General features: G+C 29.4%; 1 protein-coding gene across 2 annotated transcripts in view; it reads right to left on the bottom strand.

Moving 5' to 3' along the window:
• The window catches only part of LOC142319159 (angio-associated migratory cell protein), a 39,441-nt gene extending 27,455 nt beyond the window's left edge, over positions 1-11,986 (bottom strand). For both annotated transcript variants that reach the window (XM_075356134.1, XM_075356135.1), the window contains exons 1-3: positions 11,832-11,986; positions 10,869-11,161; positions 2,072-2,199 (exon numbers count right to left, since the gene is read on the bottom strand). In XM_075356134.1, the coding sequence (XP_075212249.1) occupies positions 2,072-2,199; positions 10,869-11,136 (396 nt within the window). In that variant the 5' untranslated portion in view covers positions 11,137-11,161; positions 11,832-11,986. The remainder of the gene's footprint in view (positions 1-2,071; positions 2,200-10,868; positions 11,162-11,831) is intronic.
• Between the last annotated feature and the right edge of the window lie 6,522 nt (positions 11,987-18,508).

The following is an 18,508-nucleotide window of genomic DNA, read 5'->3' as shown; positions in this document are numbered from 1 at the left end:
AGATGTGAATAGATTTTCATAAAAGCATGTTGTGAAAATCTTGTCACAGTCAATGAGTTTTCATATTTCAACAAACTAATTTTATTTAAGCTTATTATAGCAAAATTTCAAATAAAAAGCCCCCTTAACTTAAATTCTGTTGCTTCTAAAATTCATTGAACTAAGCTCAATGAATCTTAGATGCAACAGAATGTATCAGTAATGGACACATAATTTCACTTTTCATTGCCTTGGCACAGCATTTCTTTTTTAAAAAAAAGTTTAAATAATTTTAATCTTCTTTGGAATCTGTAAAATAAAAAAATTGGCATCCAGATATAAAAATAAACGGTTTTTTGTGATAAAATACTTCTTGGATTTTGTCTAAATATTTTGTATTTAAGCCATGAATTGCAAAGTTTTTGCATTTCCTATATTTATTATCATACTACTTAAAATTAAAATGATTTTTTTTTCAAATTTTTTATGCCACTAAACCAAAACAGATGTTAGATTCTAGATGTTAAAAATAAATTGTTCCAAACATATTAAACTACATAAAATACATAACAGAGATGTCTTGTTGAATGACTAAATGAAATAATCAAGATTAGCAAAGATAAATATACATTTAAACTTTTACCTTTTGTTAAATTTCCAAGAAGAGATGTAGCAATAATTCCTTAAGAAAAATTAAAAACACTTTGATATTTATTTTAACAATTTATTCAACAGTGTAATAAAAAAATAAATAATACTTCTACAACAGAAAATTGAAATTTTTAACTCTTGGAACTGCTGCCTTCTTTACTGAGCCAAACATGAAGTTGCACACCAGCATGCCACCAAGTATGATGAATATAAATTGTTACCATATATATGCCTAATTTAATATTGGCGGCCGAATATGGTATAGAAACTCAGATGTGAACTGGCGCACAGTATAGAGATGTGCTGATATAAGCATCACTACCACCGCACAGATGACTGCGCAGTTCTCCTAGCATAGCGGTGCTGCAGCCCCAACACTCTCAGGCTCCAATAAAACAGCGGGCATGAGAGTGAATCTGCAATTCATCATCGACCACCACCAGGAGAAGATCGAAGAAGAGAGAAGAAGTTCCCTGGCCGGTTCAATGTGGGATCTCCCAGCGGATGCCAACATCCCCGTCGGAGCAGCAGGCCTGGTCGGTCGCCTGAGGGAGCTGCTGGATGTGGAGGCTACCTTCCCGCCCTAGTTCCAACTCACTGAGCTTCAATCACCCTGGCTGGTGAACTCAGCAACAGGAGTCGGCCCAGCATGTGATCGCTCGGGGAAACCGCCTTGGCTGCACCAGCGAAGGATGACCAACACCAACCCGACACTGTGGGGCCATCACTACCACACTGTAGTGGGGACCCAAGTGCTGCTGAGGGAAATCCCAGTCGGACTTCAATGAACAAGCCAAAACTCCCTGACTTCACTCGATACCAGCTTCTGGACCCAACAGCTCTTCTCAGAGCTAATGCAAAAAACGGCCACCACAAGGTTATGAATTATGAGCCGTCAAAGCCATTCAACAATAACAGCCCTTCTCAGGGCTACCATAAGGTTAGTGACTACAACGAGCTGTCGAAGCCAATCGACTACAAAAACGGCCCTTTTCGGGGCCACCATAAGGTTAGTAAGTGCCACATGCTGTCAAAACCATTCGGCGACAAAATAAATGGTGTTATTTTGTCTTACTATTTTGATCAAGTAATACAGCCCAATGTTTTGTAGTGTTATTATAAAACATGAAATACCTGTTAAAAACAGATTAAATAAATGATAATAGGAATAATTAACAGGAGCAGTAAGGCCCAAGGATAATCAAAAGTTAGAAGTAATATCATATAGCCCTACAATGATATTTAAAATAAATTATGCTTAAATCCAAACAATATCAAATTACCAAACTTCCTAACAGTATCAAGGTCACAAGTAAAAACATCAAAGTTGCAAATTTTTTTCAGAACCTTATTTTTACATACATTTTTAAAATTCATAAGTACAAAACAGGGAGAGAATTTTTAATTTTGATATATTATTTAAAAATGAAACAACATTTACCTTATGATTAGTGCACTCAAACAAAATCTCTCCTGATGAAGTATTCCAAACGTATGCTTTATCATCTTCTGAACCAGTGACAGCTAGTGTATTTGTCTTAGGATCAAGATGGCAACAAAAAACTGCCCCTGCAATAGATTAAAATGTAAAATCGTTGTCAAATTTTGTTTTCCTACTTCATATATTCACATGCATATGTAAATTATTAAACTTCACATGGTAATCACTTGGATAATTTATTATGGTAGATTACACATTTAGTAAACTAGTATGAATTACATCAAACTAAGATATAAAAACAGAGATACTCAATAAAATGAAAATAAAACTGCTGGGTCATTCCTTATAATCTCATTTTATAAAAATGTATTTTCATCATAAACTTTTAAGTAGATTACAGAAATATTTATTTTTTACTGATTTAAAAAATAATCAAAACAGCCAGCCATCTTTGAAAGTAAAATTGACTTCTGTAATTATGTTAATTATATGAGCAGCTATCAGTTAAAAGCTAGCACACATGGGTGATTGTTTCGTCACTCTTGTCCAGTCAGTGGATATGTAAGGAGATGCATGAATGTTACGACATGACAGCTGAGTGACACTTTTGTCTGCCAACTCACAAACAAGCCTGTGATAAAACTGTCAACGCACTGCTAGGTTTTGATAGCCGTGCATTCAAGGGTGACAAAATTGTCACTCTCTGTGAATTTTTCGCTCCCCAATTGCTTTCCAATTATCAACATGATGATATGCAAACATGGCGTCAACATCTTCGCACAATGTGACTGTGCACGAAGACTATATCAATGATGATATTCTTATAGAAGAAGTGAAAAAAGACCAGCACTTTTCTACAAAAAATTGAAGGATTATTCGGACACAAATTTTAAGATTGAAAGAAGGGAAGAAATCAGTCGAATAATATTTTCAAGTGCTTGAAAATTTTGTCATCACAACAAAAAATAGAAGCCAGTAAGTTTTACATTTTAATTTTATTATTACAATTATTTATTAGCTTGACATGCAGTCTAATAGGCCCCTAGTGACAAAGTAAAGTATGTGCAAAATAATTGCATTTGTTTGCTGCTGATATGATTCTATCAGTCAGATTTATTGAAATATTTTGTAGTGGACATTTATAAGCATTATCAACAAATAGAATATCATCTTTGGAACTTAAAAAATTGTGTAAAATGCAACATGATTTTACTAATATCAGCATTATTGAGACTTGACGTCAAGAGACCTGTGAAAAACTCGCCATTTATTGCTAAATATACCGAAAGTACACTCAACCATACGACATGCTCTAGTGTGCCAATAGTTGTAAATCTTCTTCATGGTAGTCAATGATTTTCTTGCATATGGTCATAAAATGTGTCCCAACAAGTATTTGGTATATTTAATTGGTTTTGTTGTAACCTTTTATCCATGTTTGAATTCTGAAATATATTGAAGTCACTTGCTGCTCCATTTGCACCGATGTCTATGTATATGAATTTTTAATTTGCATTTACCCATGCCATAAGAACTATGGCAAAAATGTTTTTGTAATTAAAAAACTGTGAACTTGTGTTTGCCGGCTGAATCACTCTAATATATTTGCCATCTATTGCGCCCAGTATATTGGGAAAATTTGTCCATTGGTGAAACTGATTAAAGGTAATCAGCCAATCTTCTTCAGCACTCTTTTCTGGCATGAATAGTTGGTGCAAATTACAGATTTCGGTACATGTAGACTTTACAATTTCTCGTACTGTGGTGGCACCTAACAAATATTCAAATGATATGCTGTAGAAACTGGCGTTGGTCACGAGATATCTGAAACAAAAAACTCTTTGTTAAGATCAACTTAGGCAGAATAATAATTATCAATATCACATACATACATTGTCACAAACACATATATACATATATAATGTAGGTAACTAATTAATTACCTACTTATTATTAATTGATATTTATAAATTCCATGATTGTTTATATTCTAAATATTTATTTTCAGGTAAACTAGTACAAAAACAGGTGAAAAAACTGAAGAGCTTGTTTCACACGAGAGCTACGTGAACAAAAATCTACCAAGTTGGGTCAGGCTCCTAAGAGAAGAAAGTATAAATATTTTGAAGAACTTTTATTTCTTCTTCCACGCATGGAGACTCGAAAGTCAACAGGAAACACAGCCTCTGTACAGGAAGGCGATTGTAAAAAAGATAGTGAAGATACCAATGAAGATGTACCACAGCAAAGGCAACATACCCGAAAGAAAAATACAAATAAAAAATCCTACAAAGAAATGCTTCAGTACATTTTAAATAATAAAAAGAGCTGATGAAAATAAATTGATTGAGGTTTTGGGGAAAAATAAAAATGAATGTGATAAAAATGAGAAGGAAAAACATTTTGCACTGTCTCTGGTGCCATTGTTAAAAGCAATCCTGGAGGAGAATAAATTAGAAGTATAAATCAAGATTTTCAAAAACAAAACTCTGATAGAATAATAAAATCCTCATATTTCTCTCAACAACCAGGTCCATCTGGTTGCAGGCCAGCCACACAGCAAAATTATTCTCCTATGCATATACCATCTACAAGTTCTCAATATTCCCAGATCAAACCCAAATATTCTGTCTCCCTACCACCGCCAAGTTCCCAAAACCAGGGGGGCTACATAGCTACAAACACTCACTTAATTCTTCTCCACTGTTATTACCTTCCACAAGTCTTCAAAATTCCCAGATCACATCAAAATATTCTGTCTCCCTATCACCACTGAGTCCCCAAAACCCGGTTATTATTCTTATTCAACATCACCTGACGACTCCTCAGCTACATCGAATAGTATTCAATCCTATGTTTCAAAATTTCCTTCTGACTCTAATGAAGATTCTGAAGTATACAACATTTGCCAGGACTACAATAAGTGAGCAGTTATTTAATGTGTGGTAGTATGCATCACCACCACTATCATCACTTACACACTGTGCTAATTTGTTAATTTGCAGCTAATTAATTACTAAAAAAAAATTAAAACAATTAGAATTATTAATTTTTATTTACTAACCTTTAAAGTTACAGTGAGTCTTTCTTCAGCTGGGACAGACAATCTCTTGTTCGTATTTTTGTATGTTAATACAAGTAAAAGGAGCAGTAATTAATCAAAACTTTCAAAACTCATTTGAAAATATCAAAAAAATTTCTTTGGATATTGTTGAAGTTTATGAAACATAGTGTAAAACTTTCCACTTATTAGCCTGTCACTTCAAAGGGGGTGTTGTACTAAGTATTCTTTTTTACGATATTTTCTTTTACGTCTCATGAGTTTGCAGACAATGACCATCTTTTCAAAATTCATATCGACAAATGATGCTTGGATTTCAAAGAAGTTTAGTGACTGTCATCCTTTGTGAGCGCACTCCAATTTGATGACATGATAGAAACATTTTTGTCATGGTAATAAAAATCAGCCGTGCATGCTAGCTCTAAAACAACTATTAACTTAGAAATAGTCTAAACTGTAAAATTAAATATAACTTTACATTGCCTTTTTTATTCAAAACAAGAATATTTGATTTTCACTTAAATCACATCAAATCTTTTATAAAAGCTTTCATATTTAAAAATTCTATTTTCCACATTTTGTTAGCTAAAATGAAGCGAGCTCAAAAATGCCTCAATGTTTCTTAACAGGCACTATTTAAATTCCATATTGCGTTTTTGATCTACAAGACTCCTAAAGAATGCTGAAAATCATATAAAGCAGTAAAAAACAGGGCTTTTAAATCAACCCTTGCTACTTTCCATTTATATTTTATCAAATTAATTACTGCAATCACAAGTATTAAAAATCTCATACTCATTAAAATCCAGAATATTTTGAACAATTTGTAAATGAAACATGAAGTACTTTAGGTAAGAATTTTTTCCAGCAGCAAAAATGACAAACTTTGGGTTTAATTCAATCAATGAATCAATTCAATTATGAGCATCCCAGTTCTGCTAGTTTCACTGGTGAGATTTTTCTCAGCATATTTTCAAGTTTTACTCAAACTATATTAAGAAATGCTCTTCACAATTAAAAAGAAGTGTTTGTATCACTTTGATGAAAAATATAATTGAAAAAGTCATTTGTGCTGTCACATTTTCCTTCAATCACATCTGAACAAAATGTGCTATTTATTGTCATGAAAACGACAAACAATGTTATTAATTTTCATATCGTTAATTTTTTTTAAAGATTGACTTGAAATAATAATGAACTTGACATAATAATTTTTTTGTAATTTATTTTTCAATTAAAAAAGGATATTCTTTTGTGAGGGAAATTATAAAAGATCCATTAAATCTATCTATTTATAGAGATAAACTATTTCTCTTTAAGTTCTCTTTTAAAAACTGCTTACAAATACTTAGCAAGTCATATCTATTAGTCAAAATCTATGCTTTACTTCATCATTGATCAAATAATATTCTTCCTCATTAAAAAATTCTAGATTTGATGAAGAATGGGCAGATGCCGGACCCAACGGCATTTGCTTCTTATGTTTAGTGTTCTTTTTAACCAAAGGAGACAAATCTGTCACAAACCATCATTTAAAGTAATTTTTTATAGCTTTGACTGAGAGAACTATCAACTTAATATTCTGATGAATGATACAACACATAGAATAGGTTCCTGAAGCTCCTGCAATATTTTGACCCTACACTCAGGAAATTTTGAAAAACAATTCTTTTGTGGTGAGTTTTTAAAATTTTTCATATATTATACTCAAATTGGATGAGCTTAGCCATTTTCTTCACATTTTTACATTAATTTTAATACCTGATGAAGAAAAAATATTTTTGCAGGAAATTCTGCTTAATACTTTTCAAAATTTTGAAAAAAATTTCTCGGTTTCAATGATTTTTTATCTATTTTAATGCTGGCCTTCCACTTCACTCTCTTCGTCAGTTGGTAGAACCTGTACTTTTTTCGGTAGTTTTCTAGTAAATAAATATTCACAGACACTGAACTCTGCCAAACTTATATTTAGTCAGAATTTTAGCAATAGACTTAGTGAATTAATTAATTTTTTTTTGTGTTGAAGAAGCATTCTTCTTCATTCTGTCTTTAAAATTAAAATAATAATAATCATCTTCATTCTGCAAATAAACAAAGTCATCAGAATAAGCTTTTATGAAAAGAATTTAATTCCAGTTTTCAACTAATTTTTTACATATGTTAGTTAGGAAAACACAACAAAAATCGACTAGTGTGGGCAAAACGTCCCTTCACATGTTAATAGCATAGTACAGTTAGACATGTATATAAACATTGTTATGAATACAAAACAATACAAAAAACAGTATTTTTTAGTATTGTTGAGCAGATTGACTCTTATTATTATTTCCAGCCATAAGCTGAATTCTGTGCATGTCACTTCAGTTAGTGTAAGAAGGATGTAACAGTCTCGAGTTAAACCACGGTGGATAAAAGTGCTTTCACTGTTAAGGAGCATTTGGTGGCTTCTGTGTGGGTTCACAAACGTCAGAACACAAAGAAGACAATGACAGACATTTCGAGGGACTTTGCTGTGTGGTTTGGAAAACTGCCACAATCATGACCAACACTATTCGCATGGGAGAAGAAAACCTTTGCGACAGGAAGTGTTCTTGATGCACCATGTAGCAGAAGGCCTACGACTGGCACTGAAACTTGTAATGCTGTGGCAGAATCAAATGAATGATCGTCGATGAAATCATCCCATAAGTGGTCTACAGAATTAGGCATCCCGCGATCAACTATGCGAGAACACATGCGGAAAGATTTGAATGTTTCATGTTTCCGGCCATCCTCAGTGAATCAGTTGAGTGATTGTGACTTAGAACAATAGATGCATGCATGTGAAATGCTGCTCGTACGCTTCCCACATGCAAATGATAAAAAAAAACATTATGTTCTCTGATGAGTGTGTAATTCATCATAGTTCACAAAATTGTTACATCTTTTATTGGACAGAAGACAATCCACATTTTTACCAGGAAATCGATTTTAATCTGTCGCATGTTATGGTTTGAGCAGGAATAATGGCTGACCATCTGCTTGGAACATATTTCTTTAATGGTTCTGTGAACCAGCACAGCTATCTTCACATGATTAACATGTGATTGCTTCCAGAATTAACAGAAAGAGGAACAGCTAACATCGTTACACTTCAACAAGACAGTGCTCCACCACATTTTGCTGTGAGTGTCCGCACACAGCTAAATGAACTGTCTCCAAACCAATAAATGAATCTTCAACCTTTGTAACAACGTTGTTCACAATAAATTCTAATATTAATCAGACATAAATGTTGAAATATACCGTTTTTTGTATTCATAGCAATGTTTATCTACATATCTAACTATAATATGCTATTAACAAGTAAAGGGGCTTTTTGCCCACACTGTACTGCAGTTCCCTTTCTTTTTTGGGAAAATTCCTGGGGGGTGTATACCTTACATCATAGTGTACAGATTCCTCTAGGAATCTTAGTTGCATATACTAAATTTACACTTTCTTATTTTAAAACTTTCTGTGGAAATTAATAAATGACTTTTCTTCCAGATACTGTTGACTTCAGTTTTATTTCACATGCAAATGCCCTAAAATGTAATAATTAAAATGACAGATAACAAAATAAATACCCAAATAAGGTCATTATATTGTCCAAAACTAATACAAATTTAATGTCAAATTAAATTTTTTTGATATAATCAATTTTTTTATGATATCCAATATTTTGTAGAAACCGTTTACTCAAAAACCTCAGAAAAATACGGTAGAAGTAGATAAATAAACTAACTATAATTGTAAACTAAAAATTACATAAATAATTGGTATGTGCCTTATTTAATTAAAAATCTATATTTTACGTACACAATTCCTTCATAAATTACAAACTGAAAAAAAAATTGATTTTGGGGCAAGTATGCAAGTTAAGTCTTCTTGTACTAAATAAAACAGAAAATGCAAAGTTAATACAACAGACTATGTTTTTAAAAGGTAGTTATAACCAGAAACTGATATCATATCAATAATGGTTAGGAAAATACAGCAAAAGGCAAATATGAGTACAGAAATCAATTTCGCTTGGCAAATTAATTCACTAAAAAGGAGACCACAATTCAGAAATCAACTGAAAATGATTATTTATGATAGAAATATGAAATTTTTCTTAGTATACTTGTGCCCAATTTAAGCTTTAGGTACTTACATATTAACACCAACGCAGCTACAGCTTTATTTAAAAACAAAGTAGTCAATCGGATTTCGGTTGAAAATGGGCCGATATAGAGTTTAACGTAGATTCAAAACAGTCTCTTTATTAATTTTAATAAATGGTTATTTATATTTATTTATCTCATAAATATAATTTAACCAAACTTAACCTTTTCTTTTTCCTGTTTAGCCTCCGGTAACTACTGTTTAGATAATTCTTTAGAGGATGATATGTATGAGTGTAAATGAAGTGTTAGTCTTGTACATTCTCAGTTCGACCATTCTTGAGATGTGTGGTTAATTGAAACCCAACCACCAAAGAACACTGGTATCCACGATCTAGTATTCAAATCCATGTAAAAATATCTGGCTTTACTAGGACTTGAACGCTGTAACTCTCGACTTCCAAATCAGCTGATTTGGGAAGACGCGTTAACCACTAGACCAACCCGGTGGGTTAACCAAACTTAACCTACGCTCACTAACCTTGACTAATAAACAGGAGTGTTTTTATTATTTAAATAATAAATAATTGCAATAATTACTGAATTTATTAAATAAATACTCAAAAAATTACGGTGTTAATTAGTCAAGGTTAGCGAGCGAAGCGAGCGTAGGTTAAGTTTGGTTAAATTACATTTATAAAATAAATAAAAATAACCATTTATTTTAATTAATAAAGAGACTGTTTATTTTCCCCCGAAATCCGCTTGACTACTTTGTTTTTTAAAAAAAAGCTGTAGCTGCGGTGGCGTTAATACTTAAGTACCAAGCTTTACTATAAACCATGCATGATACAAAAGTGGAAACACCCTCCTAAATTATTTTCAGTTTAAAAGTAAAATCCATGTAAGTTAAAAAATATCATAAAAGGAGCTCAGTCCAAGCATACATAAAATATAAAACCTTCTACAATAATGGATCTACAATAAACATGGGGCATTTAAGTATGATGCACATTGTAATACAAAGGGGAGGGGTACACTACTCTTCACCACCACAAAAAAAAATTTGTATTGAAATGTTGCAGGGCTGAAATATTATTCTAGTAATTGAGCACTATCTTCAAAAAAAGGCAATTGTTGTGACTACACTAAATAACAGTATCAATGTGAAAGAGAAACATTTCAAAATATGCTAAGCAATGAACTTGGAAAAGTAATTTGGATACAAAATACAACACTACTGTAAATTAACAATTTCAACACTATTTTTAAGTTTTGGTGAATGTTAATTCATCATTCCTGAAAAAATTATCATTTTTAATAAAAACTGAAGTTGAATGTGGTCTACATTAAACTTACCCATATAAATATAGATATTAATTTATATTCACAAAATAACAATTTCAAAATTGCAGCAAGTCCTCCGTAACAAAAATAATTTAAAGTGTAAATGAAATTTAATTAGAATAAGTAATAATAAAACTTAAATTTCATAAATTTATCAAATAAGTATGATAATAATATATTATATGTTAAAAACCCTTTAATTTAAAAAATTATAACCTACCTCTCACTTTATAATAATTTTACATTTCTATAATAAACAAACCTGTATGTTTTGTAAAAACACAATCAGCGTCATCTCTTGTCGACTGATTCTCAGCTAACTGTGCCATATCAATGTCTGTGTCATTGTCATGATCGCCAGTATCATCATCTTCATCTGGTGAGTCAGGTGAATCAGGAATATCAAGTAAATCATCTTCTTCAACATATTCTACTAAGTCATCATCATCCATAAGTTCATCTGGCTCAACATCATCAGTATTGTCCATACTTCCAGCAGCATCTGATGAAGGTTTGTCCATACACGGCATCTATCAATTTGGTGAACTTTACAGTCTGTAAAAAAAATTATATACTGAAAATCCATATTGAAAAAAATGATTTAATCAAATGTGTAGTAAAGGCACATATACAAAATAAAACGATGATGTTATAAGTAATAAGCAAAATTAATTAAATGACGATTAATGAAATAAAATTTGAAAACTGTGGGCAGTAAGCAATGAAGTTATAACCCCAATAAAAAAACATTTAATTTTAAAAATAAAGCCTTTTTAACAATATTGGTCATATAGAGTAAAAGTTGTAAAAGTAACCAAAATAAATAAATTAGGTAATCTTAAATAAGCATGAAGTTTAAAAAAAAAGGCTGTTTTATAAGAAACCAACATATTTCATAAATAGTGAATCCCAAACTCAAATAGAAGCAACAGGCAGTAAATCCAAATTCAATCCTTTCCTGAATATTTAACAATATTTATTTGTAAGTCACATAAAAATGTCAATATTTTTTTATCATACGATAATATAGCTAATTATAAATACGCACATCACAGGTTACAATACAATTTCACGACAAACATATACGTACAATCAGGAATGATAAATAAAAAATAAAATGCACGGAAATAATTAACAAGAAAATTAAAGTTGTAGGAAACAATATAAAAAATTATTAGTAAACAAAAAAAAAAACAATATATTCCTATATTAGTGATACACTTACCTTAAACAATACTTTAACCTCAAATGACAACACGAGTTATTTGACTTTTACGTTTAACCACTATTGACATGAAGCGCTTCATTAGTAAAAACTAAGATAAAAATTGTTAATAAAATCAAATAGTTGAATATTTATTTCTTCAGCTGTAACATGTTTTATTGATAATGAATCATATTATTATATAATAAAATCTATAAAGATTCTGACTTGATTATATAAGAGATTTAAAATTGTAAAATTACTTGCAAGCTTAAGAGTAATATTCTTTTATACTTTAATCACAGTTTACTAGTTAAAAATTTATGATAATTCTGTAAGAATAATATCTGCAATAAATAATTAAACTATACGTTTTGCAATTATTATTCTCCATTTTTGGTTATAGTTTTCATACGAATTACTATCGATTAAACCCCACGTTGCGCGATGTTTTGAATGTACCTTATTCGTTAAACACACCTAATATATATATTAAAAATTTCGTCATGCATTGAGAAAAAGATTTTTACTGATGAACGGACCATAAACAAAAACTGTAAACTTCTTGGAAGGTCATATGACAAATTTAATTTTAATTTTTTTCATTTCAATTATCAATGATTTTCCTTTGATTACATTTACTACTATGCAGAAAAGAAACGTCATTGTTAGGTTAGTATTTGATGTTTTATGATGAAGAGTTTTTACTCAGAATTAACAATAATCTAATAAATAAATATCTAAGAGTTAGTTTTAGAATTGTTAGAATCAATTCTGTTGCAATTATATTTATGTTGTATAAACATGAATTGAATAATAAATAATTTATTCCATTAGATGTAAATAGAGAAAACACATTTGGATATTTAAAAATATTGAAAATATCCAAATATCTTTAATATCTTCATATGGAAAATGTAATATCTATTTTAAATACCAAAGATATACATGTTGGAGGAAATAACGCCTGATTGACTAGTATAAATATTGCAAGCTGTTTGTGTTATTTCCACTATATTTTTACTTTATATTATTTGCATATATTTTATTATTGTTATTTAATTATAATTAATTGCATGTATTTTTATTTTTACACAAAAAAGTTACAAATCCCAAACTATATTAACATTGCTACATTTCTATATATTTAACAAACTATTGAAAAGAATTAAAAATTCAGAACATTCTATTTTAAAACCTTTATATGAATAGGATTTTTGTTATAGTTATTAAAAAATAATATTTCCTGTTATCTTACTCAAACATTGCTTCTTTTTGGGAAATTGCAAACACTTCAGTTTGTTACGTTTTAAATACTTTGATGTTAATAAGTATTTTTGGTATGGGCAATAACAGTATGTTTTCTGTTTTTCTAATATAACTGAATTATACATTTTTTCAGAAATGGCACTTAGTTTTTCTAAGAAATCTTCTTACAATATTATTTTAATACTTAAAATATTATTTTTATTAGGCATCTGTTAATCAAATTAGGAGTAGTCTTTTCTTAATGTGATTTTTCTCCAGATTCATGACAAGAAATACCACGAAATCAAATATTTTGATTATTATTGGAGAATGAATAATCATCTATATTGGAATTAATACAGCTAACTTCTAACTAGTAATAAAAACTTGCCAAGTACTGCATGCATTTTGGTAATAAACATGTCACATTATTATTCTGCCACATTTATTTATTGCAACGTCACATTTTCTACTGAAACCACCGAAACCATTTTTTGAGCAATAATTTTTTAAAAATTATTCATTGTGCCAGTGAATTCTAAATTGAATAATGAAAGACAAAAATTATTCCTTTCTTGTTAAATGTGTTTTTTTAAATGTTAATACCTCAAAATCCAGTATTTTCTTTATTTAGCCAAACTATAGATAACAAAGTGAAGTGAAGTGAAGTAATTTAACTCGACATTTTGGTGTCTAGTCTGAGTAAATTTTTGCAATAACGTTCCTTTAAAATAGGTGAAAATATATGTAGCAATTTTCATTAAATTTTGGATTTCAAAATAGTAGCTAAATAATGATTTTTATCCTTCTGGCTTCTTTCTTAACCAGAGAATAAATTCGGGATACAAGGAAGAGCAATGTTAATATTTTTACATGCATGCACGTGCACTTGAATAAATGAGAAGCAAAAAATTATAAGAATAAAAATAGAAATGTATGTAATTACTGAACATCCACTTGTATACTTCCAAACTAAATGCTTATGTCTCTGTCCACTCCCACTAATCCTCTTAAAAAGCTCCCCATCATTCGTTAACTTCTCTCGAAATAACAAATAAGTTTTTAACTCTCTAACAGGAAAGTTTTCCTTCATTCCAAAGAGTATGATTTTCCTCTTTGAGGAAAATTGATGAAAAATTGTCCCCTGTCATATCAAGGATTGCCTGATGTTGGCCAAAAATGTATCTTCATACATCGTCAAAAATCGTATTTTTAAAAATACGTATCGTTAAAAATCGTATCGTCAAAAATTGTATTTTTATTTATTTTTATAAATAAGGCTTATTTTGATTTTAATTTAATGGAAAAATGTTGAAAAAAAATTTTTTATTGAAAACTAACAAAATATTAAGTATTTAATGCTGTACCAAGGAAGGTAAGACTCTGTTTAGTAGCAGAAAACCAATATCAGCATAAAGATAAACTTTCAAGATGGAGTAAAAGGAGAAGAGCAAAGATGTAACTGTAGCTTCTAAGAGATGTCATCATCACCTTTTAGAGGAGGGGTATCAGAAATTAAAAAAAAATAAAAAAGGTGTGTCATAAGGAATAGGTTGCACCAGGAGTGAAGGGGGGAGTACATATTAGTGGATTGGTGATTTAAACTTCTCTTCACACAATCCATCCATTCCTGTTTACAAATGCCACTGGCATTTTGTAACTGAAAGTTTTATGAAAAGTCATTACAATAAGTTGTTTTACCTAATAGCAAGGAATCTCACTAAATTTTTTTTTAAATCTGAAAACATGTTTGATTGTAATTAAATATAATTATTTGTTTACAATAACACAAACAATTGAACAGATGAAATACACAGATGGATGTGGGTTTATCTTTAGTAAAAAAAAAAGTTATAAATTAGTGTTTGTTTTTTGGGATTTATTATTCAAAAATTAGATGAAGAGAAATCTAAGTGTATAATTAAAATTCCACATATGAGGTCAAAGTACTAAATATTTGAGTGGCTCATATTAAGAAAGTAAGTTATCATGCTGGAATCATTTTAAAATTAAAAAAGTAACTATCTGCATTATTTAAGTTACTTTTTTGATATAAGTTATTCCAATAAAATTTTGAGTTATGAAATAACTTGAATTGAAGAAATTATCTTTGATCTTAATTAGCCTCTGAAGTTTTTTTATCTCAACACAGTCAATTTACTTTTCTATTTGTTGTCTACTAATAATGTTACTCATTGTTTAATTACTTTTATAAACAATTTTTGTAATCATCTACTATTTTATAAATAAATGTGTTTAAACTTCAGTTGTTAGTTAAAAAACCTGAAGTATTAGAAAGTATTATGAAGCCAAAATTTTATCATCACAATATTAAATTTACTTGCAGTAATAAGTCTATCTATTCCTTTTGCCAAACAATATAGAGATAAATAAGAATAATGATTAAATTTTACTTTAAAAACTATTCCACTTCAGTATAACTGAATTTTTAAGCATTTTTTAGAATTTACAGAAACCTATAATATATTTTTTTTAAATAGAAAAAAAATTACAAAAATATATTTGATTACATGTAAAAAATTGTTTTTTAAAAAAGCAACATTTATATTTACAACAATTAATCTTCATTTTCAATAACAATGCGAGGAGGCAGAAAGGTCTGCTGGAACCTCTCCAGTTGAGACTGACTAGCTACAAGTAACAATCTGGGAAAATGCACACACTCACTTTCTTTGTACGTGTTCTCACATAGTTGAAGTTCATATTCGAATTCTGCTTGTAATCTAAGCCAAAATGAACGCACTCTTTCCGCTAAAAGTTTCATTTTAATTAATTATGAATTTTTATTTAATGAATTCATAATTACAATTACAATTATAATAATTAATAATTTTTCAGATTACCATTGAAATGTAATAACTTTGTGCAAGATTTCTAAATTTAAATTTTATTTTTAATCTTATTAACCCTTAAAGGTCATCTCGGTGCAAATTTGAACCATCAAAGAAATTAAAACTTGAGTTATTTGTTACAGATAAATAAAGAATATACATATACTAAACAACATCATTAAACAAAAAATATATTTTAAAATACAATAAATGTCTATAAATATTTATTTGAAAACATTGTTATAAAAACTGCACCACGCTTTTATTTAACTAAATATTTTCATTACCTTTAATTTTCAAATTTAATAATTATTTATTAAATAAGTATTTAAATAAATACTTATTTATTTTTTATTTATTGGCTATTTATTAGATATTTCTATAATTTATTTTTTACTTTTCAGTGCATTTTTATATCTGTTAATATATTTTATTTGTTTGTTTAAAATTCTCAATTTGATTTAATTCTTATTTTTTACTTTTTAGAGGGTTTTTCTAATTTGTTTCCTTTTTTTATTAGTGTTAATATTAATATTAGTTAAATAAAAGCTTTTTTAAAAAATATTTTTTTTTTATTTAATCAAATATATTTTTGTAATATTTTTTTGTATTTTTTTTTTAAGAGTAAAAATAAAAGCTTTTAAAAAAGTAAAAATATTTATTTTTACACATTGAAGTTACATACGTGAACCAAATTTCAATCATTTTCATGCGATAGTTCATGAGAAATGAAAATTTTCAACTAAATGCATGAATTTAGCATAGGGGTAGCGCGTGGGTGTGTGGGGGTGGGTCATATCAAATTCTGACACCGTAGTGCTGTATTGTCATTGAAGTTACATACGTGTTCCAAATTTCATTGATTTTCATTCGATAGATCAAAAGATTTGATTATAACTAAAGCAAGTTAAATAAAAACTTATAAAAACTAGTGTCTTTATACAGAACGAGTCAAAAGTATGGAAACCCTCAACAACATTAAAATCATTCCAGATGGAATACTGTAACTTTCAGGATAAGGTATTGATTGGTTAACTATTTTACCTTTTGACGAGAAATAGAATTTCAACCCCTTCTTGGGGGGTTATGCAGAGTTGTAACTCAAATAATTTAAAAGGTAACACCCTGTGTGTGATCCATTGTTTTAAAGGTATCTTGAAGACAAGAAAAGTGGGGTATACATAAAACATTGGTACAATATCTGTACCCAAAGTGGTGAAGGGATAAATTAAGCATTTTGAAAATTACTAAATATAGTAAGTTAAAATTAAATAAAAAGAAATTAATCTGAATTAAATTAAAATTTAATTAATTTATTTTGAAAGTTAAATTTAAATTTAAAAAAAATTGTTATTTCTTAACACAAAATATTATTTTTGTTCCAGTTAAATGAATAAATAAATAAAAATATTGTTACATAATAATGCTGATCAGCTGATCATTGATGGTCTCTTACCATTGTTGCAAAAATTAAGCTTACTTCATTGTTGTGTAAAATTCCATTTACAGTGTTTCATTACTACCCTGTTAGTTTCTTATGAGAATTTATTGTGATCAGTTGGCTAACTGGCTTTGTCTACCTTTACCACATTTGTAAGCTACTTTTGTTATTTTTAATTTTCTTACCTTTTTGTAATTTTTTATTGGATTAATTTTTTCTGTGCTATTTGCTAACATTGCTATCAACCTGTAACATAGTGAACAGGAAAGACTTACACTTTTAATAATGAGAGGCTTTGGTGATAGAGTTAGAGTTAACCTCATATAATGAGGTTTGTGAAGAATTGTTCAACCCAATATTTAATATTAGTATTGCTATTTCAAAAGGTATAGTGTCAAAAACCATCAAATGATTTGAATAAACAGGGAGTGTTAATAAAAGGGGAAAATCAGAGAGACCTAATAAATCTGCAACAAATAATAACAAATCGTTAGAAATTATGCAAGAACTTATTGAGAATCCTTATCCTAGACTTGATCAGCAGCATGAGAACATAACATTAGCCAAAGTTCAGTGATTTGAACATTAAAAAGTGAAAATTTCAAACCCTTCAAAATTTGTCTGGTGCAAGAACTTAATCAAAATGACTACAATCAAAGATTTTGGTTTAGTGAAATTATGATGAACAAGATTTGTGCAATATTTATTAAACAACATAATTTTTAGTGATGAGGCCACACTTTTTTAAATGGCATTGTAAATCACCATAATTATTGATACTGTACTGATATTAATCCACACTGGTATTCTGAGGCACATACACAGTATCCAATCAAAGTAAATGTATGGGCAGGTGTTGGTAAACAATTGATAAGGCCTATATTTATTGATGGAAATTTAAATGCAATGAAATATGAAGCTTTGCTTCTTGACCATATTTCAAACAATGTTTTTGGCCTCAACTTTCAAAAACATTTGAATTCAACAAGATGGTACCTTGCTTTATTTCAGTCTTCAGGTACATGGAATTTTAAATGCATTCTTTCCTGGAATATAGATTGGCCAAAGACGTCAAATAGAATGGCCAATGAGATCACCTGACTTGTCACTATTGGATTACTTTCAATGGGGCCATTTAAAATGTATTTTTTATCATT

The sequence above is a fragment of the Lycorma delicatula genome, chromosome 2 (genome assembly GCF_047948215.1).
Source record: "Lycorma delicatula isolate Av1 chromosome 2, ASM4794821v1, whole genome shotgun sequence".
In the NCBI taxonomy this organism is placed as follows: Eukaryota; Metazoa; Arthropoda; class Insecta; order Hemiptera; family Fulgoridae; genus Lycorma; species Lycorma delicatula.
Note: the sequence above shows the minus strand (reverse complement) of the source record. Positions and strands in the feature narration are given on the sequence as shown.